At 48.8% G+C, this 25,384-nt stretch overlaps 1 protein-coding gene and 1 long non-coding RNA gene across 2 annotated transcripts; one reads left to right on the top strand and one right to left on the bottom strand.

The window, feature by feature from the left end:
• Nucleotides 1–655: 655 nt before the first annotated feature.
• Nucleotides 656–6,828, bottom strand: LOC142602251 (uncharacterized). Its single transcript, XR_012835917.1, has 3 exons — nucleotides 5,372–6,828; nucleotides 3,861–3,961; nucleotides 656–827 (listed from the first exon to the last, which is right to left on the bottom strand). It is a non-coding gene; the product is annotated as an uncharacterized LOC142602251 (long non-coding RNA).
• Nucleotides 6,829–10,987: 4,159 nt separating this feature from the next.
• TSSK6 (testis specific serine kinase 6) lies at nucleotides 10,988–11,821 on the top strand. The gene has a single exon (XM_010307187.2). The coding sequence runs from the start codon at nucleotides 10,988–10,990 to the stop codon at nucleotides 11,819–11,821; it is 834 nt and encodes a 277-aa protein (XP_010305489.2).
• Nucleotides 11,822–25,384: the final 13,563 nt, after the last annotated feature.

Below are 25,384 nucleotides of genomic sequence, written 5' to 3'. Positions count from 1 at the left end.
CATCCATCCCAGAGGTGTGCAGTGCTGCTCCACCACCAGGCTCACCACACCTTTCCGGAAGGTCTTAGTCACTGGTGGGGTCTGCTTACTCACTGGCCTTCAGGGCTTTCTCAGCTGGTGTCAGACCAACTGCATATATATATGTGTGTGTGTGTGTGTGTGTCACATGGGAAAGTAATCTGACCCTATCAATGGTCTAATTTTGTCGTTGCTGCTGTGCAAGAGACAAGAAACTGGTAAATGTCCAGGATCTGAAGCATCTCTGGACTGCTACTGCCATATAGCCTCTGTGACCAACCAGCCTGCCTTGGCACACACCTGCATCTACTGGCCGTGGTTGTGAACTGGGTAGAAGGCACTGGAGATAGCCACGAGGGTCCCGCTGTCAGAGCCTTGTTTTAGGCCTTACTGCTTCCTTTTGCCACCACCGTTTCTGTTTTGATCCATGAAGAAATGAATACTGAAGAAAATAACCATACTGTAGTATCTGGGGGGACAGAAGTTATGTGTTTGATTACAGTGGAATAGAGACATCAGAGAGATGTGGCCCTGGAAATATTCCCACACATAAGCCTGCTCCTCCACGAATACAAGGCAATAATTGCTGAAAATCTGCATGCTCTACGTACATCACAAACACATCATGCTGGTCCTTTTCTTGGACCTTTTTCACCATTCTCCCAGATGCCCATTTTCTTATTGTAGGGTGAAGTTTGAACCTTATGAGCAATGCAGCTAGTGAGTAGTTGAAGTCTGGTCCCTCCCTGGGTCTTCATGCCACAGTGACCACCATCAATAGACTACCATGGGGTGATCCAAATTCCAGTCTGGATGGAGAAAGAGTCACAAGCATCATTAAGACTGCTGCCTCCAGATCACCTTGGAGCTTGGACACACGTGCCCGGCTCAGCTCTGTACCATGGAGAAGCGTGGGATCAGCACAGCCACGGCCTGTGGGCCAGACATAGGAGTTACAGCCAGACGTGCATAGGGTAACGATTCACGTTTACTTGGATGAAATGCAGTGCAGGGGGTCCTGCCCTGCAGACCTGTCTCCCTTCATGCCGTGGGTGTAAGTCACCCCACGTACTACCCCTGCCAAGTCCCAGGCTCTTCTCACCCTCCCGTTCCCGTGCCTTGCACCCCCCTGCAACCCCATCAGCCAGCCATGTCTTACAGAGCAAGAACCACCACCAGTTTCTTAAACCATGCCAGGACTGTTGCTAGTGTTGCTGTGTCAGGCAGAGGGACCCTAGAGACTCTTTCATGTCTCCATCCTATAGCAAAAACCTGTCTGGGAAGTGATAAGATGGGAAAGTTTTTATCAGTTGTTTCCGTGACTGCAGATACCGCCTGCCCAGCGCTGCGGTTGCTTTTTCTCTAGAGCTCACAAAGGCTCTGAGGCTATTTTGTCCCCCAGGAGTAAAAATAAATCACTCCAATCAGCTGCTTTTCTTGAGGTGCTACAAAACAAACTACAGTGGAAATGTTATCATTTGTTACAGATTTAGCCTGCAGGACCATGTGTTAATTTAAATTTTAACATTTAAAAATGGTTTCCCGTGGCACCATGTAAATACAAGGTATGGCCGGCACAAGCGGATACAAATTGAGTGAAGTTATATTGCTTGAAGTTATTTATTTCTGCATTTGACAGCTACTGATGAAACCTTGCTTCATGACTCCTCCATGCCCCTGTGCATTCAGGACACCGGAGCGACTCTGAGAGAAGGACGAGCGTGAGGGAGACATTGCCATCTTAACGGTTACACTGATGCCTCGCTCCCTGTCGCATCCATGTGCCGCCCAAATATCCAGGGGGAATAAGACATTTACTGTCTCGACAAACCGATTCATGCCGCTGCCAGCGTTAGAGCAGTGCCTAAGAGCCTGGAGATGCCATCAGTGCACTCCTGCTTTCCATGCTGCTGTTACTACCCGCTGACGCAGGCTTGACAGGAAAGCAAGATGGGGTTGAATGCACAATCTTCTCCAAATAAATAAAAAAAAAATCGGCTATTTTCTCTGGAAGCTGTGAGCTGGAGGAGGAACCTGCAAATATTTTCTGTCATCTCCCCAAAAATAAATTTTAAGTACACCTGCACAGCTGTATAAATAAACCAGCTGGGGGGAAGATGGGCAGGAGAAGCTCTTGTCTGCCCAAAATTCAAGGCTTGCTGCTGAGGCAGAGGGCCTGCGTACCTGAGGCAGAGACACCCCGCGCAGCAGCCACCGTCCCTGCTTTGCTTTCCAAGCGCTGCGGCAGCGTCCGGCGGGATCCCGCTCAGGCTGGGCCCAGTCCCCGCGGCTGGAACCGCTGCCTGCAGGACATCGCCCGGGCTCTGCTGATCGCACGCTCCTCAGGCCCACAGGCTGGCCAAAACCAAACAGATGTAAGCCACGTCCCCAGCAGAAGTATTGTTCCTCCAGAGGCCAAGGCCTTGCCCTGTCAGACTATCACAGCTTCTCAAATAACAGGTTTTTCTTCCTCTTCCCTTGTCCACAGAAACGACACTTTCCTAAAATACAGATACTTTCTTAAAATGCTCAGCTTTAGCCCGGCCTGGCACAAACCGGCTCAGGCTAGCCCGTGAAATCTCACCGAAGCGACAGCAAACGGGGAGCAGGGTCCAGCAAGTAGCAATGGAACAACTTGCCCCCTTAAGACAGAGCCCCTAATGAGCAAAACGAAAGCAGCCGATGCCTTTACACTGGCTGAGGACAAGCGAGAAGAACGCAGAAGAGATGCTGCATCCTGCCTCGCGGGAGCTTGGGAAGCAAAGCAGGGAGTCGGAGAGGCCTTGTCTTTGCAAGGAAAAAGACTTCAGTACACGAAGCAAGGTGTTCTCAGAAATACCTCTTCCAGTTTAACGAAGGGGCACCTAATCAAAGAAAACAGAAGGAAGTCTATCCTAGCGTTCCCCAGCTATGCCTGGCTGGATAAGCGTTCCCGTGCCGTGATTTATTTGCCCTTGCTCTGTCTTCCCTACTGACCACGCACTGCCCGGCACGGTCGGATGATGCCCGAGGGCTGCTGCCCTGTAACAGCATCGTCCTCAGGGACACGGTGACACGGGAAGAGGGGAGAAGCAGCAGAAAGAGTGGCTGCCAGAGCACGGAACAAGCTTTCAGACCTGGCATTTAGGAAAACTCTACTTCTGACGTGAAGTAAACTAGCTGTAGAAATAAAAATAGAAAAAGAAAAGATACAGAAGCCCTCATCATCAATTTTAGAGGCTTTTCAGAGAAACCAGCTTTCAGGGTTCATGGACTTGTCTGCCAGGTGGCACTTCTTCTTCAACTGAATCCTTTCCACAGATGGGCTTTTAGATGAATTTGTTAAAAAAACCCAACACACAAAAAAACCCCAAAACCAAACCCAAAACCACACATGCAGTCTCATGTGTATACATGCTGGGAAAACTGTCACAAATGTCAGAGACTTTTCATTTCATATCCTCCTTAAAATAGAGGTTCTTTTATAATCCTGTAAGCATAAGGAATCAGGGAAATGATAGGCCTGTGCTAGAACAAAAGTTTCTGTTTGTTTGTTTGTTTGCCTGTTTTAGAGAACCAGAGCAGCTACCGAAAAACAGGCAAAATGTTTGGTCTTAAGTATCCAACATTCAGAGCATCCATGGCCACAGTGGGGCATTGAGAGCCACACTGGCTGCGATACAGTTACGGTTCCACAGGATCATCCCAAATATTTGCTGGAAGTTGCATTTTTGTTCACGTTTTATTTCTTTTTACCGTTTAACAAGAGACAGTACTGCAAAAGCCAGAGGAGAAGAGAGACCCGTCACACTCCCCTCCTCTCTAGCCTGTTCCCGCGGTCGGCGGAGAATTGCCGCACTTACCCGTGTCCTTCTTTAACGCTTCAGTCGTTCTTCACACTCCTTTGCAGGAGACGCCAGGGCTTTGAGACAGGTCTACCAGCAGGTGCACTGGGACACAAGCGCTGCGAAGGAATACAAACACCAGCTAATTAAATCTATTGTTAAAACAATTTGTTTCTTGCTGGGGCTGAGTCATCTGAAAGTGTTTAAACAAGGCAGGTTTCATTTCTGAGGGCAGACTGCCATCTTCACTCGGGAGCTCCTCGCCCTGTTATTTTAGGGTACAGATCAGCAGCAGAGAAAGGATTTCTATTGAAATAATAATAACATAAAAATCCAAAGCCAAACCTCTGAACTCTCCCTTAGAAAGGGCAGTGTTCGGTGGGAAAATCCATGATTTAGCTGGGCAGCACGAGCTCCTAGAACAAATGACATGGGGAGCAGTGAGCGCCGCGGTGTGCAAATCATAACAGTGTTTGCAAGGAACACCTGCCCCCAAGAGGGCACTGTGATATTATATATACTTCATGGCTGGTGAGCACCGGCTGCCTGAGCTCCCGGGCTGGGGGGATGCCTGGTTCCTGCTTTCAATGGATTTATTTCCCCTTTAGGGAAACATGCAAGCAGGAAAGCGTCAAAAAGCTCAATTTTCTGGAAAGCAAACCAACAGATGTAGTGCAAGGTTTTCTGCTGCTCATGTGAGCAGGTCTGCAGTCACTGCCCACCCAAATTACCCATCCTTTTGTCTCTGCACGTGATAAGCCTCAGTTTGCTTTGGCTGTTTCCCTCTCAGGGTCACAGCTAGCTTCTTGCTTGGTTTCTCGGGCAGTTTCTTCAAATTCCACAAAATCCTGCCCAGCTAGATGTTGGATGGAGCAGGCTTCAGCAGACAGACCTTCAGGATAGTCCCTGTAACTGCCTCTAGCCTTGTTCCCAAAGTGCCTGCCTACCTCTCTTTGATATGTGCATACTGACACCAACTATCTGGTCCAAGATTATCTCCTCCTGCTACTTAGAGTTTGTCTTTACTGATCTTCCAAGTCTCAGCCTAAGCTTTCTTATCAATCTTGACAGCTCTGAGGCTTTTTGGTTTGCATGTCTAGCCCGTTCTCTCCTTTAACTCCAGCCTTGCCAGAGTCCTGTACAGGACTGGCTCATCCAGGGCTAACCAGACCCGTGGGAGAAGCCATCTCAGTGCTTATCTGAGCACCTTCAGGAAGCGTTTTAGTACGTGACTTCAGAGCAACTCATGGAATCAGGCTCTGACAACTCCCATTGAAACATCTGCTCCATAGCCATAACACTTTGCCATTAACTGTCTAACTCGGTGTACCTGTCATACCCTAATTACAGGCCAAATTTTGCAGTCCTTAATTGGCCACAAATTAATTACAATAGGTGCCAGACAACTAAATCTCCTTCTGAATACATAATGCTCTGCGATGAGGTTCTCCACGGGTAGGTAAGTAAATCAGTGCGAGGAAGAAATTTAAGTATCATTCATTCGGGATAGTTAACCACAAAACACCTACCTGCTTTTCTAACTTAATTATATTTGGATTTAACGGTCATAACTCAATGTGGTAAGAAATGCTTCTCATTTCCCAACTTTTCTTTTGACCCGTGTCACACCCAATTCCGACTCCATTTCCGCTAACCCAAGAGGCACTTGCTGCGGCTTTTGACATCTCTGCCTTGCTTACAGCCTCACCTGAAGCCCTCTCCGTCCTGCCTGACGGCCAGCCAGGACAAACCGCTGGCACAGAGACAGCAGGCACACAAATACCGTCAGCAGGTCAACAGCTGTGGTAGGCATTTAATCTTTCACCTATAAAAAGAGGTTTGTTGATGCTGCAGCAATGAGGAGAGCAGAGGAACGTTCCCTGGTCTCGGGAGATGGGCAGCACGGAGCCCCAGTTCCTACCCACACCTTCTCACCAGCTGCCCAGTGCCAAGAGGGTATCTCAGCAGGCTCGTTGGGCTCTTTCCCTGGCCTCAAGGAGGGGCAGGAAGAGCAAGCTTAGACACTTCTCTCGACCCGGCAGCCTGTCAACGCTGCACAGCCCTTCCCTTTGGCTCGGGAGGATGCTTGGAGAATCTCCCTGGTAGGTGCACAGGAATCAGCCACTTGAAGGCCAAGCCAAGTGTCTGCAGCACCGGCCAAGGAAGAAAAAGCTTCCCAGCTCTCGGAAGGGAGGTGGTGGGAAGGAGCTGTCTGAATGAAGACGTGGGCAGATCAACACCTCCAGCCAGGAAAGGGGCGTGGTGAGCTCCCGAGGCTGAGCCCCCCCTCTGCCTCCAGCTCTCCCCCCTCAGCAGGCATTCCAGCACCAAGAAGGAAAAGCTTGCCTCCCTGTGCAGCTGGTTTTCATTAGCTCTGGTGAGCCAGGCATGACTTTCCACTTACCACAAGGATGGAGGCATAAGATCTCACTTGCCTTCCTCCCTCTTTCCAAAACGGTTTTGGTGCAAAGCCTCTATACAGCAGACCTGCCAGGGGAGTCCTCCTGCTCCCCGAGCAACCAGCTTGCCAAAACCTGCTTAGTCCTTTTTATCTCCCACTCCACTCTAGCTTATTGCCTTCAGGTTTGAGATTCTTGGCAGGTGCAGCCTGGCAATGCCAGCTGCAAAATCGCATTTGCAGACCAGCCCATTAGCCCTCTCCATCCTTCTCTCCTTTGGCACCTGCTGAGGCACTCACAAGCTGCCCAAGAGGTGGTGGTGTGGCCTGCTGCCATATATCCATTCCCTCCGGTGGGTTACAAGCCCATTTTCTGTCCCTCACACAGTTTAAATTCTCATTTACGTGAAAAGATGTTTCTGGCACGCAAGGCGTGCCAACGTCAAGGTTTCTTGTTGGTGTGTGGCTCCACAGGACTACACAGCAATTCTTGCCTGCAGAATTTGCACTGGCCTTCAGCAACTGCACAAACTCCCTGCAGCATCCAGGTGGATGGAAAATAGTGCTACAAGGAACAGCTTGCTTTGTTCTCTGAAACAAATATATATGTATACACACACAAAAAAAATCAAATACAGGGTAAAGCATTAAAAGCTTTTGTTTAAAGAGCTCTTTTTACCCATTGCTGGCAAGAAGATCCTGATAACTTCAGTATCAGCTATTATGGCTACCCTTTACACTATCTATAATGAGAGTCAAGCAAAAATATTACCGTTAGTTATTTTTACTTCTAGTGCAGCCACATTCACAGGGTACTGAGCAATAAAGTCTGGCCATAGACTGGCCACAGAGTGAGGCGCCTAGGAATTACTTGACCAGTCTTGAAAGTTACAACCCCTGGACAAAGTATTTCTGCTTGCATGAGAATTCAAGTATTTAAAGAAATCCCAAGAGCTCCACGCAAGCACAGAGGTGGTTCTGCACATTGTGACTTACCGCCTCATGGCAGAAGGTGTAAAACTATGGTTTGTTTTGGCTTCTAGGACATCTGCATTAACAGAGAGTTGTATTTCAGTGTGCTTGTGCTGGCGGGACCCACGTTACGCTCAACAGCATTGGCTCACGTGAGAAATCCCTGCCCCAGAGGTGTCCATCTGTCAGCAGATCAATGACGGGCACTCTGAGCCCACGCAGCCACTCGGCCCCCGTGCCGGCGGGACCCCGCGCAGCCCTGCCCCGATGCATCGGGTCACAGGACGGGGGACTTCGGGAGCGACGGGATGGCAGGGGAGAGGGAGAAGTTTCCAAGCATACATGCTGTAACGGCCCGCTCATCAGCTCCGTTGTTTGCCACACCGCATGAGAGCTGGTAGTACTGCCTCACTGAGGTTCAGCAAGAGGGCAGCCACCCAAAAAGGCACAGCATGGAGACGTGTGGTTAACCCCGATGTTATAGCAGACTGGTGATCTCCCAGCTAGCATCTGTAGCGCAGCCAGGATTGTCCTGCAAGAGAAGACCTAATTATTAGTGAAAAAAATTTATGGGATGATGCAGAAAGAAAAATATCATCCTTTGTTACGTTTCACGGCTTGCTTGTTCTTCTCTGGTCAAAGGCAGCTGTGTACAGGGAGAAGGTTGGAGACCTTCTCAGCAAGGTGAGGTTACCCCCTGGGGAACACCATCCTATGTAATTGTAATGCACCCAGGACCCGGTTAACTCGGAGCTCCTCCTGGTTTTGGTGTAAAGTGATGCCCAGCCCAGCTTGGTGAGCCGTGCAGCCCCAGGTGATGCAGGACTCGCCCTGGGTGAACTTGTCCATGGAGGTACCATAGCGTATGTTGAGTTTGAAATGGGTGAGTAGCTTCTGGGGTACCCGGCAGCTCTCTGGTGTCCCTGCACTGCACCGCACCGTGAATGGTCCTTCAGGAGGTGATCAGCCTTTTCACAGAGGAACCGGCTGCGTGTCAGGCTGACGCACGACCACACCACCAGAGTCGGAAACATCCCTGTAATGAAAACCCTGACGGTGAGCTCCAATAATTTATACCTCTGCAGAACAGCTCCTCCTGCTCATGTACCAGATTGAACAAACCAGTAATTGCTGCCTGATTTCTAATTACTCTCGTCTACAAGAGCAATGGAACAAGTCAGTTCTACAAACACAGCTTTGATGTAAAAAAATGTACCAGAAAGCCGAGAAGCTCAGCATCCTTTTACAGGTTAGAACGGAGTACCCTACTAAAGTATATTGGTGTGACCTAAATATTTAGATCCCAGGTAGCAGGTGGAGGGATTGGAAGCAAAAGAGATTTTTGGTGCATTTTTATACCAATAAATGTTGAGCCAGCAGCTAACGAGGCAAAAATCCATTTCTCTGAAATATCAGCACAGCACAAAAAGCTGAGCTCGGATATCTTTCCTCCTCCCCTGCCTGCCTGTCCTGCCAAACCGAAACCTCTCATTCACACCTCTTGCTGTCTTTCCTTGGAGCTTTTTGCAGCAGTCCCAGTCCATGCTGCGAGCTGTGGGTCAGGAGCAGAGACGCACAGCGCCGATGCCTGCAGCCCTGCGGCAAAGCCAGCTCGCAGGGGTTTAGCCTGGAGCACGCAGGAGGGGGAGTGTTTGCTTCGACAGCTGCTCCGTCCCCATTTTCACCAGAGCTCCCTTTCCTGTCTCCTTCCAGGCACCACACAAGCCCTTCGGCCCCCAGGATGCTCCTGCAGCATCTCGCTGCGCGACACGTTTTCTGGGCTTAGAGGAAGACTTACTGAATAATTTCTGAGTCTGAAACTGTCCACCTCAGCCAAACTTGCTGAAAACCTCCCAAAAGTGACAAGCTCCCTCGAGCCGATGGGGAGTTACCAGCAACGCGGGACTCTGCAACATCACTCCTTACCATCTCAACGTGGTTTGTAGCCGCCACTTTGGTTTTTCTGCTGCAGTTTGGACAACACCTCTTCTAGTTATGTTATTGCAGGGGGCTTCAGAGAAATTTCCCATAGATGAGGATTTTACATGTTTTGGGACATGCCCATAAGGTGAACTCCCATTCCTGCTTTAAAAGATATACTGACCATCAGCCAAACCCCTATAGCTAGCTACACACACATCTTTCTGTCTGTCAGAGCGTGGCACAACAGCATTTTCCAGAGGTGCTCTGGCAGTAAGCAGGGAAGGGACACCCTCTTTGGAGGAGATAAGGATTGACCACACATTCCTCAGGGGTCAGCAGGGTATCCCCCGGCAGGAACAAATCCTCCGTTGTGCAACGTACGTGCTGCTTGCCTGGCCTTTTGACAGCACGCCTGGAGATAGATAGATACCTGCCTGGAGATAGATGATAGATACCTGCCTGGAAACTTATGCTCAAACACAGCACGTTGGACTCCCACACTTTGACCGCCTGTAGAAATAGCATCTGAAGTGGGAAAGCGGTTTGGGTTTGACCCGCAACTTCCACAGCAGATAAAACTCGACATGATGATTACTTGCCCTTAGAAGTCAGGATAAAGCTCCCCTGCAGCACATATAGACCTATGTTTGCAGGTTTTAATTAATTTAATTTCCTCAAGTGACTTCAGGACACTGACAAGATGGACTCATGAGAAAGATTTTCTTCAGTCTTTGGTTGAGTCTGATTCCTCTTTAGAACTGACTCACAGAATGAAATATATATTCAAAAATTAAAAATAGAATTTGGGTTGGTATTTAGGAAGACGGACATTTTGTGGTCCTAGGCTCCTTTGTACAGCTGGAAAGGAAATGCGGGCTCCACAGGGAGGACAGGATCCTCAAGCAGCTTAAAAAAACAGCACAAACTAGAAACAACTGTTGGCGAGAGCTGAGGACTCGGCGCGTGGAGGAAGGAGCCGACGCTGGTCTGAGGCGCAGCGTGCGATGGGAGCAACGCTTTGTTCCGGAGGGGATGCCACAACCCAGCCCAGCTGCTGACCACTCCTGCCCCGTGCTTAATTCGCCTGTCACCTTATGGCATCTAAAACTGACTGAAAGCATTTAAAATCTAAATTACAGAAGCTCTCCAAAGGCTCTCTAGTGTCACTTCTTCTCTGTAGCCTCTGAAATATAATTCTCATAAAAATAGAGGGAGAGCAATTCCAAGTTCAAGAAACCGAAAAGCTATTTCTTCTGAAAGATGCATTTAGAGTTCCCCATCCACACCACACAAAGTCAGAAAGCTTACCTAGAAAAGTAGGTCTCTCCACCATTATAATAAAAAGCCTGAGTATTTACAGCCAACCAAGGTGGTTTGTAGTTGGGGACAGTAGAAATGACTCCTTTGTACCGCTCTCTGCAGTTCCAATTTTAATATAATACTCTGCAGAAAATGGGTATACGTCCCCAAATGGATTCCTCAGCCCAGAAAGCTGATGTTTAAACTCTCATCACCAAAAAAGCCCTGTTTTGAAAACTCAAGTGAAGAGGAAAAAAAAAAAAAAAAAAAAAAGGTAAAAACTGTAAAATAGCCACCTGTGGGAGCTCTCGCCCTGTGTGGGCATGCCTGGGACACCCATGAGCAGAGGGGACCCACCAGACACCCTTGCCGTCTCACAAAGGCGCTGCCACACAACGCTCTACCCCGTCACAATACTTGGGTGAGCCCTGGAGCCTGCTGGGGCACCCATGGGGGAGAGCGAAGAGCAATAGCTGCCACGCACCATATATTAAAACTTCCAAATCCTGGAGCAAACCACCAGCTTCGATTAAGCCCATCGGGATCGCACATCATGCCAAAAACCGATGCAGGAGAGAAGCTGCTTTGTGAGCTGGGCTACAGCCTGGGTCACACGTTAGGGGAGGGCAGCTTCTCCAAGGTGAAAGCGGCCACCTCCAACAAATACAAGGGCCCCTTAGCCATCAAGGTGGTGGACCGGCGACGAGCACCCCCCGTCTTTGCGTACAAGTTTCTGCCCCGGGAGCTCTCCATCGTGCGCAAGATCCGGCACCCCAACATTGTGCGCATCTTCGAGCTCATCGAGGTCTGCAACGGGAAGCTCTACATTGTGATGGAGGCGGCAGCCACTGACCTGCTCCAGCTGGTGCAGCAGCTGGGAAAGCTGCCCTGTGTCCCCAAGGCCCGGGACATCTTTGCGCAGGTCGTGGGGGCTGTGCGCTACCTGCACGACCGCAACTTGGTGCACCGCGATCTCAAGTGTGAGAACGTGCTGCTCACTGCTAATGGCCAGCGGGCCAAACTCAGTGACTTTGGTTTTAGCAAGGAGGCCAACAGCTACCCAGACCTGAGCACCACGTTCTGTGGGTCAGCAGCCTACGCCTCCCCAGAGGTGCTGATGGGCATGCCCTATGATGCCAAGAAGTACGACATGTGGAGCCTGGGGGTGATGCTGTATGTGATGGTGACCGGCTACATACCCTTTGACGATACCCACATCCGCAGCATGCCCCAGCGGCAGAAGAAAGGGGTGCTGTACCCGGAGGGGCTGCCCCCGCTGCCGGAGCCCTGCCAAGCCCTCATCGCCCAACTGCTCCAGTTCAGCCCGGCCTCCCGTCCCAGCGTGGGACAGGTGGCCAAGAACAGCTGGCTGAAGGGGGACATCTGAGTGAGGAAACCCTCCCCAGAGACCCCGGGAGAGCAGTAACGCTTTAGTGCTATCAGTGCTGTAGTGGAAAAGCATTTCTGTGGTCTATTGATCATTTTGAGCCCTAGGGTGCCTGTATGTGGAGCTGATTGAGCTTCAAGCACCGGCAAGACTATGTGCTCTCAGAAGGTGGTCAGATCCCTCCACAAAGGAGACACATGAGCCTGCTGCGGGTTGGGTTTTGAGACACAATAACCATGCTGAGCTAGCGGTAAGAGCGGAGCCTGGAGCCGCTTACACCAGCGGTGGCTGCCTGACCGCAGGGGGGACCTGCGCCCCCCATTAGGCAGGTCAGGTCAGGTCAGGTCTCTCCCACGGAGCCAGCGTGCCCAGGGCAGGGTGGTGAGGTGCAACATGCAGTAGCAGCACAGCCCTTTGCGTTGCCTGCTCCCCAGTACACGTAATGAACCCCAAAACTCCCATGCAGCTACCCCTCTCTGCTGCTCCCCACCCTCCGCCAGCGCACGCGCAGGGCACTGCCCCGGACTGCAGGAGGAAAGCTGTTCTCACACGGGTCTCGGCTTGTCCTCAACCTTGTTCGCCACTGAACTGCATTTGAGCTGGTGGGAGGGAAGAAGTAGTGGTCCTGCAGATCAGTGCTGCAGAGAAGATGTGACATTTTTTGTATACCGCCATTTAGATCTCACGGTGATGTTCACAGCCCAAATTCACAGCAGGATCCTTGCAGGCAACTGGGTCGCATGACCGAGCCAAAAGTTTTGGTGTGGGTTTGAGATCCACACCTTACGTTCAACTACACCTTTCAGATATTGATTCTTACCAACATTTGAAATCTCTGCCAAAAGATATTTGATGAGAAAGAAATGCCACTGGCCATGGAGAACCTGAAATGGGAAAGAGATAAAAATATAAAGAACTGCTTTGCTGTCCAGCTTCAATGTAGAGAGTTACCAATTACTCTGAATGCAGCGCCCAAAATCTACTACAAATCCCTACTGGCAAGTCCCACTTTCAAAGGGTTAATTAAAGGTAGGAGCTGGCATCTGAAATGTGCTTTCATGAGACATTTCAAATCCGCTTTACACGCTCTCCAATCTAGCTTCAAAGTCAAACAGAAGATTTCCAGTTGGGTGGTCCAACAGTCTTGGTGTTGCTGGTCCACATGAGCTGACACAGCGCAGCGGTGGCAGCAGCTCCCGCAGCCAGGCGAGCTCTTACATGAACAAACCAGTGCACATGGTTCTGCTGGAAGAGAAGGAAACATCTTTGGTAAAGCAAACATTTTGGGTCTATTAAAAGCAGCAGTTTAAGTAGAACAAGATGTGGCAGCAGGGCCAGCCCAAGGCTTTTCAGCACGCGGGCTACAGTGAATTTTGCCACCCCCAGAATGAAGATTTATTTTGTTCTCCGCCTTGCAGCTGCAAAATAAAACTTCATAGCAGCAGCAAAGTCCAAAGCAGACAGAGTCAGGGATAGGAAGGGTGTCGTGGGGCCATCCATGGCTGGGGAAACAGGCTTGGGAAAGTTCAGGAGGATGCCAGGGATGGAAAAGGAGGAGAGAAGTCGTAAGGATGTGGGAAGTGAGGAGGCGGATTTCAGGGTAGTGAGATTTTGACCAAGGCTCAACTCGCCTTTTCCTACTTGTCTTCCAACTGCCCTGTCAGCTTCGTCCCCCTGCAAAGCCACCACCTGGCTTTGGGGGAGCTCCCTAATCCGTCCCCCAGGCTATCCCGGTACCTTCTCATCTCCATCCTCTGCCTCACTCCAGCCCTTGCCTGCCTCCAAGTACCTCCGCACAACCTGGGAAGCAGAAACCTGGTGCCAGCCCTGGTGCTACTGTATTGCCTCTCCTTTTGTTTTCTTTTCACAGAATCGCATCGCATTTTCATTTTCTTTTGTTAAAGACAAGGCTAATATAAAATGAGTTGTTCTACAACCTGGCCCCTATTAATCTCCCCTCAGCACCACGTTCTCCTAAACAATTGCATCTCTTGAGGACATGAGTCAGGACAGATGACTAATGTTTTGCAAGGATGTAGCCCCTTGAGTGCCTTAGGAAAGCAGCTGGGGTTCAAGTGGCAAGTGATTTGAAGGAGCCGCAGGAGGCTCGTAAGGCTGCCCCGCAGCCCTCGCCTTCTCCACGCAGATGGCAATCTCACGGGGCCAGCACTAACGATCTCAGAGCAGTCCCGAGTCCATTACAAATCTAATTATGCAGATTAAAAATAAAAAAAATAAAAATCACAATTAAAGACTCTGAACCAATTCTTATCTAATTTACACCAATGGAAAACGAGTTTTGAAGGCGAGCGGAAGCAGAGGCGTCGCGCCGGCTGGGGAGGCGACTCCGCGGGGCCCCGCTCTGCCAGCATCCCTCCCCTCCTCGCGTCTCTGTGCGTGCTACGCCTGCCGCTCCCCTGGGCTTATTTCCTGCGCAGGAGGGTAGGAATGCTTTTTAACCGTCCTGGGAGGCACACAGTGGATGGAAGTGCCCCTTCCCTGACTTCTGGCAGATGAGCCCCGCCATCCCGGCTGTGAATCACAGCGCCCCGCATTTATGGGAGAGCCCTTGAACTTTGAACGAGCACCCGTGGGAGGCATAAACAGCTACCCTGGGTTATCAATATCCCGATCAGTCCCACCGGAGTTGTTCTGCAATGTGGCTCTGTCCTCCTCAGGCTGTTTCTAACGTACTGGTGCGGTACGATCTGGAAATGAAGGGTCCTGTCTGATATCAGCACCGAATAAATAACTTTCTATGGGGGAGCTGATCACCACGCAGGCTACAAGATACATATACTTCATTTAATCCTCCTTCAAGGACGAGGGAAATGTTCAGAGACCGTGTAAGGCAGCTCTGCGGTCTGCCACCATCTTGCTCCTGTGGGCTTACTGCATGGTCTGAGCATCGCCCCGTCCATCGCCCTGTCGTCGGCTGTTGTCACGCCCTGTGTCACCCGACAGGCTCACTCTGCCTGTCAGATTTTTACACCCATGCCTTGAAATCAATTAGAGGACTCTCAAAATGATATTCAGCAGAACAGAGTGTTTGGTATTTTCTCGAGATATTTTCTAAGCAATTTTACCCCATTTAGTATGAGAAGAGAGTTAATAATTTCAAAGGCGTTTTCCTGACTTTTAGCATGGCTTTCCTCCCACTGCTCCTTTGTCCAAATTCAGCATCACATTGCCTGAAATAGTGTCTTTATTTCAGGCAAATTAAAGGAAGGGAGATAATTCACTGCATGTTGACATTAAAGCTCCTTTTTCAGCTCAGCAAAATTTGCTTTCAAGATTTTAGGTCATAGCTGATGTGTCTGATAAGCTTTAGGACTCAGCTATTTAAAAGTCTCCATGTTACAAAACTCTGGAGATAAGTATATTCATGAATTGTGGGAAACCACTGCTGGGTAATCAAACGCCTCACGTATTTCTGCATTAATTCTCGAGCTGGCTCTCTCAGGGCTGTACGTTTCTGCCTGCGGCGAAGCTGGGCTGCCCAGCCTGCGGCTAACGACCTGCTCCAATTACCCTTGGCCGAGCCAGCGCGGGCAGGTTGGGCGAGAGACGTACCTGAGTGACCCTGTCTCATTGGGAAGGCAAAGCTTTCAACAGGCAATTTAGCAAATAAATATACCTCGCTCTGCTTGAATACATTAACCTTTCCATAATTGCAGCCTTTAGTGCTAGCAGCCTTTTACGCAGCTACCTCGCGTCCTCCTCTCTCTTTCCAAACCCCACGCTGTACCACGTGAGTTACGGGTCTCCGTGCTCCTGCGTGCAGCTTAACCCTTCTTCAGTTTAAGATCTCCTCTTCTCTTTTCATAGTCCATCGCTCTGCGGGTCTCTACGCTTACTTGTCTGTTGGAAGAAAGAGGGAGGGAGAAAGGGGGCAAATATTTTCATGTCTTGAGCCATTTGATTATATTAATCATAATTAATAAAAAGCTAACAAGAGGTTCTTGCCAAAGGACAGGATCCAGAGGCTCTTTGTGCACATAGTTTTCCTTGCAGACAAGAAGCTTTCTGTGAATAATATTTTCATTTTCACAGCACCTAGCAAACATTAATCATCACATGAGCAGCAAGTGGTAAACATTATTCTCCCCATGTTACAGCGAGCAGACTAAGTGGCTTACCTCCAGCCCAGAGCATTTCATTTTACATTACAGTTCAAAACTTCCCTGGCCTCCAGTCTTCTGGTCAGATCATGACTCCGTCTTGAAATGATAATAAATTCAACGATATTTGATGGCCTAGAAAGACATTTGAATTTCTTCTCCCAAAACTGCTTCCAAATCAATCTCATTTTATCTCCTAAATGAATGAAAGGGAACACACTATGAGAGCAGATGGCTAGAGCTTCTTTTCTGCATTCTGAATAAGGGACCCAAATTTCTGAACTGCATTTAACAGCTGTTTTCAGCAGTCAAGGCGGCATCCACACCACGGGACGTGAGCCCGTGAGCCCAGCTTGCCCAGAGAGGTTGTGCAATCTCCATCCTTGGGGGTTTTCAAGGGATGGCCAAAGTCCTGAGCAGCCTGGGCAGATCTCAGAGCTGACCCTGCCTTGAGCAGGACATTGGGCTGGAGACCTCTGAGGTCCGCTCCCACCTGAGCGACCCTGTGATCTCACGAACCCAGAATTCTGCTGTGAGGTGACAGCTATTCGTTCTCTCGCAGATGCACGGACTTCTCAATGATTTGGACTGCAAAGGTAATAAATAACTGTATTTTCTAGACCAATTATGATGTGGGACAGCAAGCAATGCCAGCACCTGCCAATTACGTTTTGGCTATTGTTGACTTCTCTTACAGGTGGCAACGTGACATAAGCACCTGAAAAGACAAAGCATGGGGTGAGCATGGCTGTTAGGTGTTTCTCTTTGAAGTTAAAGACCTGTACAAGGGTGGGGGGGTGTCTGCTCTCACGTTATTATCAGCCACAGCAGCAACCAACAGATTCCTTGAAAAGCGTGGTGTTATTTTGTTCTTTCAACTGACAGATGTGCATTATATTCAGGTAGCACCTAAATTCCCAAATGTCACAGGAGAGCTGTTAGGAGAAGTTCTGTGTACAAATTTCGTTACTGATCATCCCTGCCTCAGAAGATCTCACCTCTGAAATGAGAGGCACCTTGGCCACAGGAGAGGACCTCCTGGACCATGCAATCTGTAGGTGGCATCACAGAGAATGGACGGCAGGACATCATGGTGATCCGTTTGCCTCGTGCATTACACCACCTAGCATCAGAGAAGCATTTCTGGGCAGCATGGCTCACAGTGTCCTTTCCAATACAAGTGATTCCTGCTAAAAAACCAGGAAACTAATTAAATGCCTCTTAGCAAACCAATTTAGCACCAATAATGAGACAAGGTCGATAGCAGCAGCATCAGAGTCAGCACAGTAGCTGACAGGTTCACAGATCACCTTGCACCCTCGTAGGAGTATGTTTACAAAGGGGCCAGATCCCACCAGATGCTGAGAGCTCTCAAGTCCTACTGAACGGTTTTAAAGTAAATAGGACCGAGGGAACCACACGCCACCAGACAAGCCCTTAAGAAATGTCCGACCACTCCTCCGACAGATGGTCGCTTTGCTTATTCTCCATGTACTGCATTTACCCACTGGAAGTGTAACTGGCACCACTGTTTTTTTCATAATATCCTGCACAGCACTGTCATATCAGTATGTTCTCCAGAGAGGGACAAACGTGCCATTTCCATTAAAACCTTAATTAAAAATACAGTCTGAGCATTTACTGCAGCTGACTTGGCTTTAGCTTTAGCTCAGACCTTGGCATCTCCAGGCGAATGGCTTGTGCCTGAAGGCTGGTAAGATGTTGGAGTTCCACCACGAGTACAAGGTAGGGCTGGGCGGGTGGAAGCCCGGGGGGGGGTTGCAAAGAGGAGAAGCAAGGTTTGCACAGCTCGCTGGCTGCTGCGTCCTCCTAGCAGAGCACAGCGAACAACCAACCTCACCCAGGGGACACCAAACAAACCAGACAACATTGTCATTAATTACAAACAAAAAAAGCCAAAACATGCATTATAGTCTCAAATATAATGATAATCCTTGGCTCCTCATTTGCATGTTCATTAGCTTGTTAATAGGATACCTCTTATAGAACACCTAAAACACACAGTCATGCACATATGCACCCAGTAATTTATTATAACAATAGCTGCCTCTCTTTCTATTTGACGTATTTCTCCCCTACCCAGAAAATGGCTCAAACTGTGCCATCCAGGGCAAACTATAATTGATGAATAAATCTCAGAGAAAGCAATTTTGCTTTCTGTGCATTATATGGCCAATTATCTTCTCCGGTACTGAGAGCTGTGTTTATTTAGTGAAGATGGACAGACCCACGGGAGGGTTGGACCTATTAGCAACCTTCAAATAAATCCACGCAGCCTTCAAATAAATCCACATATTCTTATAAATAGGGGAAGAAATACGCAAGGCGAGTCCTCGTAAACAACACGTCTTCAAACCAGTGTCAGAGCAGAAGGAAACTACTACTGGCGAAGGAAGCACCCGCTGGGCAGAGGCGAGGACAGACCTCCCGAGTCCAAGAAGGGAGGACGAGGAACGATGCTCCTGGGGAAGCAGCGCGGCCACGGGTAGGAGAGCGGCGGTGGCGCAGGCAGCTCGCTGGGGACAGGAGGCGGAGTGCAGCCAGCCTGGGTAAGCGGGACAGTTGCTCGTGTTCATCACCACGTATTTCATTTCATCCACACAGCAGAAAAAGCGACTTCAGTTTTCTATCTTTTGTTCGGCGCTATTTCAGGCAGCGCCTGGCAGGAAGATGCTAATGGAGACAACTGTGCTGGTGGTTTTGGGATGGAGCATCAGCCTGTCAGCAGATTAAATCTATTACAAATGTTATTCTTAAGACATCGTGCAGGATCTAAACTTCAGACCAGCTCAGCACGAACTTCATTTCATTATGAAACTGGAGCCTTTTCATATTTTGTCTATAACGCTTCTAAAACTTTTGTGTTCTTCACTGCACCCTGCTCCATTTCTCTTGGTTTGATTCTACCCCTAAATTTGCTGCGTGCCTCAGATTTTCACGTGGGCGAGGAACAGCTGCACCTCAGGTGCTTTGCTAGCCAAACTGCCCAGCCCCACAGCAGGCAGGGAGGAGGCAGAAATGGGCACCAGCTGACGACCTACCTGACGGCAGGGGAGAAACCCAGGTTTTGGTAAGCAGGTTGGCAGGTTGGTGGAATTTCCCATCGAGCAAAAAGCATCGGTGGAGACTTCGGCACATAGGACCGGGACTTCACTTCAGTGCATGAGTTAAAATGCTGACTACTTCAGTTATTAACGCTGCTGAAAGTTTAAATATCACTGGTCTTCAGAATGAATGGTCAGATAAAACAAATGACTATATTTGAGTTACGGTTCAAATCATCACCCACAAAAGATGATCACAATGCATTGCTTAAGTTGAGCTCTTGTTTCCAAGATCTTCCTCTGAATTTATTGGCAAGAAAATTTTAAGTAAGTATACCTGGCTGCAGAGCTGCAATTTGTGCCAGAACAGGACAGAATCTAGAGCTAATTCCAGTATCAGAGAAATTAAAAAAAAGAAAAAATAGCACACAGAAGGGTACTTCTTGTAACAGGGACATTTTTCCCGGTAGTAGACAGACTCGGGTCACTTGTAGGTATTTAGCATCTGTCAAACGATAAGCGCTGTTGCCAGCTAGCAAAGCACACGTGGTCTCACTCCGGGCACACCAGACATTTCTATAGCTTGTCATTACTCGTGGCTTTTATCATCTCTGCCACCAGATTTGCAACTCGTTACTGCAGCGTAAGCAGACCATAGCAAACCTTCTCAACACTAAAAAACCCACTTCCACTCATTAAACTACAAAGTTCTCAGACGGGACCTGGCCTCACTGAGCACTGCCACAGAGTCCCGGGGTGCTTGCTCGCCTCAAACCTTCTGCCTAGGAGACAACACAGACACTACCAAACTCTTGCACGGTGGTTGCCCATGCACTGAGGAAGGAAGGCCAGTACCGTGCCGCGAGCAGACAACGTTGGAAAGAAATCAACGGTGACGTGGGTTAGGCATGGTCGGTAGAGGACTGCTGCTGTCAAGGATGGTCTATTGTGGTAAAGATCTCTTGGTGTTATCACTACATGTCTTGTGAACTACCCTTTAAAAAAACAAAAGTTCCACCAAGGCAAACTCACAACCACCAGCAACACCGGGGAACAAACTATGAGGTTCAAGGGGTGCGGGAGGCTGTTTCTCACACGCCTGGCTAGTGGCGAGTTCAGCTGCTACCAGGGCTGGGGAGGCTGGAAACATGGTTGCTGGGAGCTGGTAGGAAGAGGAAGGGTCATAAGAAAAAAGCCCAGAGACCCACGGAAGGTTGAAGAAAACACACACGCAAAAAGAGCATGTTGTGTGCAAAGAAAGTTCAACAATTTTCCCAGCTCATTGGATTGTGGGAACTTTGCTTTTCCAGGGAATAACTATGCTATTTTTAGCACTTTTATTATACAATTTGTCACGAGCCGTCTCAGGAGACTATCAACAATCGGTTTCAAGCAGCATCTGACCACAAACACTTCTCCACATGTGATTTAGAACATCTGGAGCGAAGGAGTCGGCTTTCAAAGCATGCCAGCACTGCACTGCCGTGCCACATTTCTTCTTCCTTCCTTCCTTCCATCTTTGCATCCACTGTCAGACCATGTGCAGAAAGCGAGCTCGAGAAGGAAAGCTCAAAGTCCCTGACAACACGTCCACGCTCTGTATTTGCTGTAAGCGCGTGGGGACAGCAGACGCTGCCTGCTTTGAAGAGGAGCGCGGCCGGGGATTGCTGGTGGCACATTCCCCGCATCGCCGAGCTGCAGTGATTTATACATCACGTCCCCTACCGACGGGAGATGCGATTCTTGGCCTGGAGGTGTGCCAGCGTGAGGACTCGTGCCAAAGTGTGCACACTGCATATCGCATCCACGGAGGCGCACGCTTTGCTCCATTCCTGCAGTAGGCACTACCTCTGTATTTAGTGCACGGATTTCTCCGGCAACCCAGGGAAAACTTTTTCATCAGAGAGCTCTGGTGGGTAAATTCTAGATTCACAAAACACTTCTTCAGCAAGGCTGAGAGGGGGAATGGGAAGATACAAAAATGGAATTCAGGCAAATAGCAGAGGAAATGACATTATGATCCCAGCTGGAAGCCCTGTAATGATCTGCTTGGTGTCTGTGCAGAAACCTGCATGAGAACCAGGAGAGGTTCTGGCCCCCGTGGAGCCAGTGAGAATTTTATCGTCAGCCAGAGGGGGGGGGTGAAGGTTTCACACAGTCATTAATTTTGTGTTCCTCTAATTTCTCCGACTAATCCACACGTATGCGGTGCAATCATACAGTAGTCTGCACTGGCACCACCTTCTGCCTTGCACGTCCGGCTTCCCCAGGCGGCTTCCAAAAGCTGTGCTCATTAGGATGTGTGCTGTGGTGCTACCGGCACTCCACAACCAAATCCCATACAAATCTGGGTTTCTAACAATAAAGTCAGCACCGGGGGAGAGAAAAATCTTGAACTGCACTTTGTAAAGACCCGGTGACATTGGGCAGGATCTGTATCTACTTCTTGTTCTCCTTTATATGTTTTCAAAGGTCAGCTGGTAAAATTTGGGGATGATTGTCTCTCTCAAAGGTAGAAAAGCGGGGATTTTGGCACACAGCATCTTTTAAGAGAGCTTCAAACCCGCTGCGACCGCAGAAAGCACAACTGCTATCCCAGCACATGGTTTCGCATCATGCCCCAGCCAAATTCACAGCTCCCCACGTTCTTTCCCCCCATCCAGCCCCCCCCCGGGGCTGCACAGGGACCCGTGTCCCCCAGGGAGTCCCTGCCGTGGGGTGGCTCCTCTGCCCTTCTAGGACGTGGCCCTGGCTCACTGCAGTGTCAGGGGGACGCGGCCGGAGCTGCGGCCAGGGGACACAGGCAGGAAGGACCAGACCGCGCCGCTGCGGTGGCAGGAAACGCGCTGGTTCGGCTCATGCTGAAACACGAAACCACAGCCTCAGTTTTACTTTTCCAGCCATTTTTAGGAAAGAAATAGCTAGAAATACAGGTCTCATTTGTAGTTGCTAGGATCCATTTTGTTTCTTTTTTTTTCATACTAAGCACTGTTTTGAACTCCATTAGTAGTCAATTCACTCTAAAGAAAATAAAAATTAGGATATTTGTCCCTCAGTGTTAAATTACATTTTTTTCATGAGGAAAAAGACGTATCCTTAAAGCCACAGTGACCTTTACGTCACATCGCAAGTGCAACAATCAAAAAAAAAAAAAGAAAAAGAAACAACAAAAACCCCAGCCTGAAGTCAAGCTTCCACAAGAGACCAGGCACTATAGGTAACGAGGAATTGCAGCCAGTGGCTGCGCCAGGCCAAAGCTGTTCACACACTGTGCAGAGTTTCGTTCCGTTTCCTTGCAGTACGTACGTTCACACCCTCTGGCTGAGGACACCAAAAGTAGCTTTCCATGTGCCATGGTGAGAACAACGCTTCCTCAGTGCCACCCTGCCGTGCCCTAGCAAACGCGTCTCCCACCAATTAAAGTCATCATCGGTATTAAACGGTGACTACAGACTCCAAGAGCCGCCTGCTGACCCTCACAAGGTACCCGTGAAGCACAAGTAAGATGTCTGCCATTTTGACCGATACTCTGGTTTTAGAGCCCAGGTCTTCAAGCCTGAAGAGGCAAAGCAGCTAAAACCTGAGGTTTAGCAGCCACTGACTCGCTCCTGGCGCCTTTTCCAGACGCCTCTTGCCCATACCCTGCTTTTGATTTAGTCTCCCTTCCAAAAAGAATTCCTGCTTCCCCTTAAACCCCACTAGCTTCTAGAAATTCCCCCCAAGTGTGACGGAGCCCTAGCAGAGACAGGCAGAGAGGTTTTGGGCAAAAGGGGGCTGCAGGACACACTGGGGGAATGTGAGAGAAGGGAACATCTGGCAGTGCAAAGCTGAGTGCGAGGAGAAAGCCACACCAAGGGAAGCCTCAAAAATAACACCATGGACCAGGATTAGCACAGCAGAAACGCAAAAATAGATCAAAGCTACGACAGGCTTTGCTCCACCCTGGCTGGAGGAAGACGTGGGCCCTCACCCATGGCATCCTGGGGTCTAGCAGCTGGAGAAGATGCTGTCCTCTCTTTGGAAAGGGTTTCCTCACCCTCTTCGTACAGAAGAGCTTGAAGATGGGGCTGAAACTTGAAGCATCAATCTGGCTCACAGTCCCCCTTTCTTTTCCAGTTTGCTCTTTTGTTTGTTTCTTTGTTTTCCCCTCAGAAATTCTACCTCCACCTCAACAGAAGGGAGAGAATCACTCGGGTAGGATCAAAACCCGCATCCCAGGACCGTGCGGTGCTCAGGAGCCAAGCGTGCGCGGGGCATCAGGTGATGTCAGAACAGCAACGCTTTCTAAATGCAGCGTTCAAATAAAGGACAGGCAGGGAGAACATCTCCATGCCAGTAATGGGCTGCCTGTGAGCTGGGAACAATCTGTGATTTATGTTGCAATGAGTTTGCTGTTGGTTTAAAACAAGTGCCCTTTTTCTATATCAGAAATAGCTGATTTTTTTTTTATTCTTTATTTTTCGCATTATCCCCAGAACAGCTCATGAAAACTCATGAGCCTGTCATCACAAGGCCACAATCACCATATAACAGTAAGAAGTTTGGGATGCAATCAACATTTAGGATCCTCCACTGGAAGCTCATCCACAATCTTTGGACTTTATTATTAAAAAAATCAAATGTTAATCAATAGCTTATGGTGATTTTGATCAGACAGCATCACTTTAAACACCTCCAATTGGAGTCTTCATGGTTAAACTTAAGCCAAGGTCCCTCTTCCATAGCTATAGCAGCCTACTGGCAACTAAAAGTACACACAAGTTGCTCGTTTGCATCTGAATATAAATGAGTTCACTCCTTTTAGCAGCACGGTTAGAAACTACCTGTTGCATATTCTGATGGATTCCTTTTTTCAGGCTACAAGAAGCACGTACAGCAACCTTGAAGGCTGCGTGCAGTGACTCAAGCCAGCAGGGACTTCATCACAACATCACTGCAAGTGGGTTTCTCTTCTAACAGGAAGAGACAGAGAGCATAGCAACAGCAGCTTTTCATGTTTCAGGCTTCAGCTTTGCTTTTTGTCAGAGTTTTGGGAAACACTTGTGATACTGATAGAGCTAGCAAGTTAACTCAAAAGGGAACAAAGCATCTTTCATTAAAAACAGCTCTTGGTTAGAAGGGAAATAAAACATTTCCTGTATGTTCAGCTGAAATCAAGGTGCCAAGATGCAGCGGTAGATAAGGGAAGAAAATAACCTAAAAGAATACATTGCTGCGTTACCCCAGAGACGTACGCCTCCCTTTATCACTGCAGAGAACGCCAGAGGCAGGAGGAAATCAGAACGCGATGAGAGCCAGAGCGGGAAACGGCACCCGGCATCCCTGAGACCACCCAGCATCAAGATACCGGTGGGGAAAGGATCTGTAACGTCCAGAAGGGACGTTGCCAGGCCAGTAAAAATCACCATTCGTTGCGGCAAAACGCGTTGTCTGCCACTTTCAGAGAACGTTCCACGTTTCAGAGGGTGAAGGTGAGACTGGGCAGTAGAGTCCTGGGGGCCGGGCAAGGACTCCCGCAGGAGGGCTCCCCGCAGATCCCCAGTGCTTTGCCACATTTCCAGGGAAGAAGATTCCCTGGCAGAGGAATATTTAGGTTTTATCTTTTCTCTAATAATTAAAGCCCATAAATAGCAGAATGTTATACAGCAAAGAGATCCTTACCTTGGGTTAAGTGCAGGGTGCAGCTTTGGAAATCAGTTGAATTATTAAGGAGAGATATTCAGATTCTTCAAATTTTCTTTTCATTCATGAAAAAGGCTTTTGTTCTTCATACTTCAAAATTTTGCCTGGCCAGTTCACAATCAGATGTCACCGTCTTAAAAGTTTAGGAGGAAAGAGAGAGGGAATGTATTTCTAAAAATCTTTCAGGACGCTATTTCTTCAATTGTTTATAATCAAAATGAACTACAATGCCTTCAAACTGTCCTAACTTTCATTTTAAGTTAAAGCCCGAATACCTAAGTCATTCACGTGCGCAAGGGAACAGGAGCAGAACTCATTCTAGCTGATAACCCACTGGGATTAAGTTTGATATTCCTCTCACAGCCCCAGTCCTTTAAATAGCTCTAGCTTACAGCCAGACATGAATTAGCAATGTCTTTCCTTAAAAACAACAAATTTGTAGGAGCACTTTTTTCCTCTTTGCATTCCAGTTAATTTTTTGAGACTGGTCAAACCAAATCTGCCCAAATTTATGTAAATGCACGTTTAGAAGAATTAACAGCAACCGTAAATTCACCACAATCCTCCATCCTCTATATACTCCGCGCCAAAGACGCGGAAGAACGGAGAGATTCAGTGCTGCTGAATGAGCGGGTACTGCTGCCAGCGTCATCCTGCAAGAGTGAACGTGGCTTCTCCCTGCACAGTACATATAG

This window comes from Balearica regulorum, chromosome 6, assembly GCF_011004875.1.
Source record: "Balearica regulorum gibbericeps isolate bBalReg1 chromosome 6, bBalReg1.pri, whole genome shotgun sequence".
Classification (NCBI taxonomy): domain Eukaryota; kingdom Metazoa; phylum Chordata; class Aves; order Gruiformes; family Gruidae; genus Balearica; species Balearica regulorum.
Note: the sequence above shows the minus strand (reverse complement) of the source record. Positions and strands in the feature narration are given on the sequence as shown.

Excerpts from the sequence above, each read along its gene's own strand:
- TSSK6 (XM_010307187.2), top strand. The coding sequence starts at position 10,988 with ATGCCAAAAACCGATGCAGGAGAGAAGCTGCTTTGTGAGCTGGGCTAC.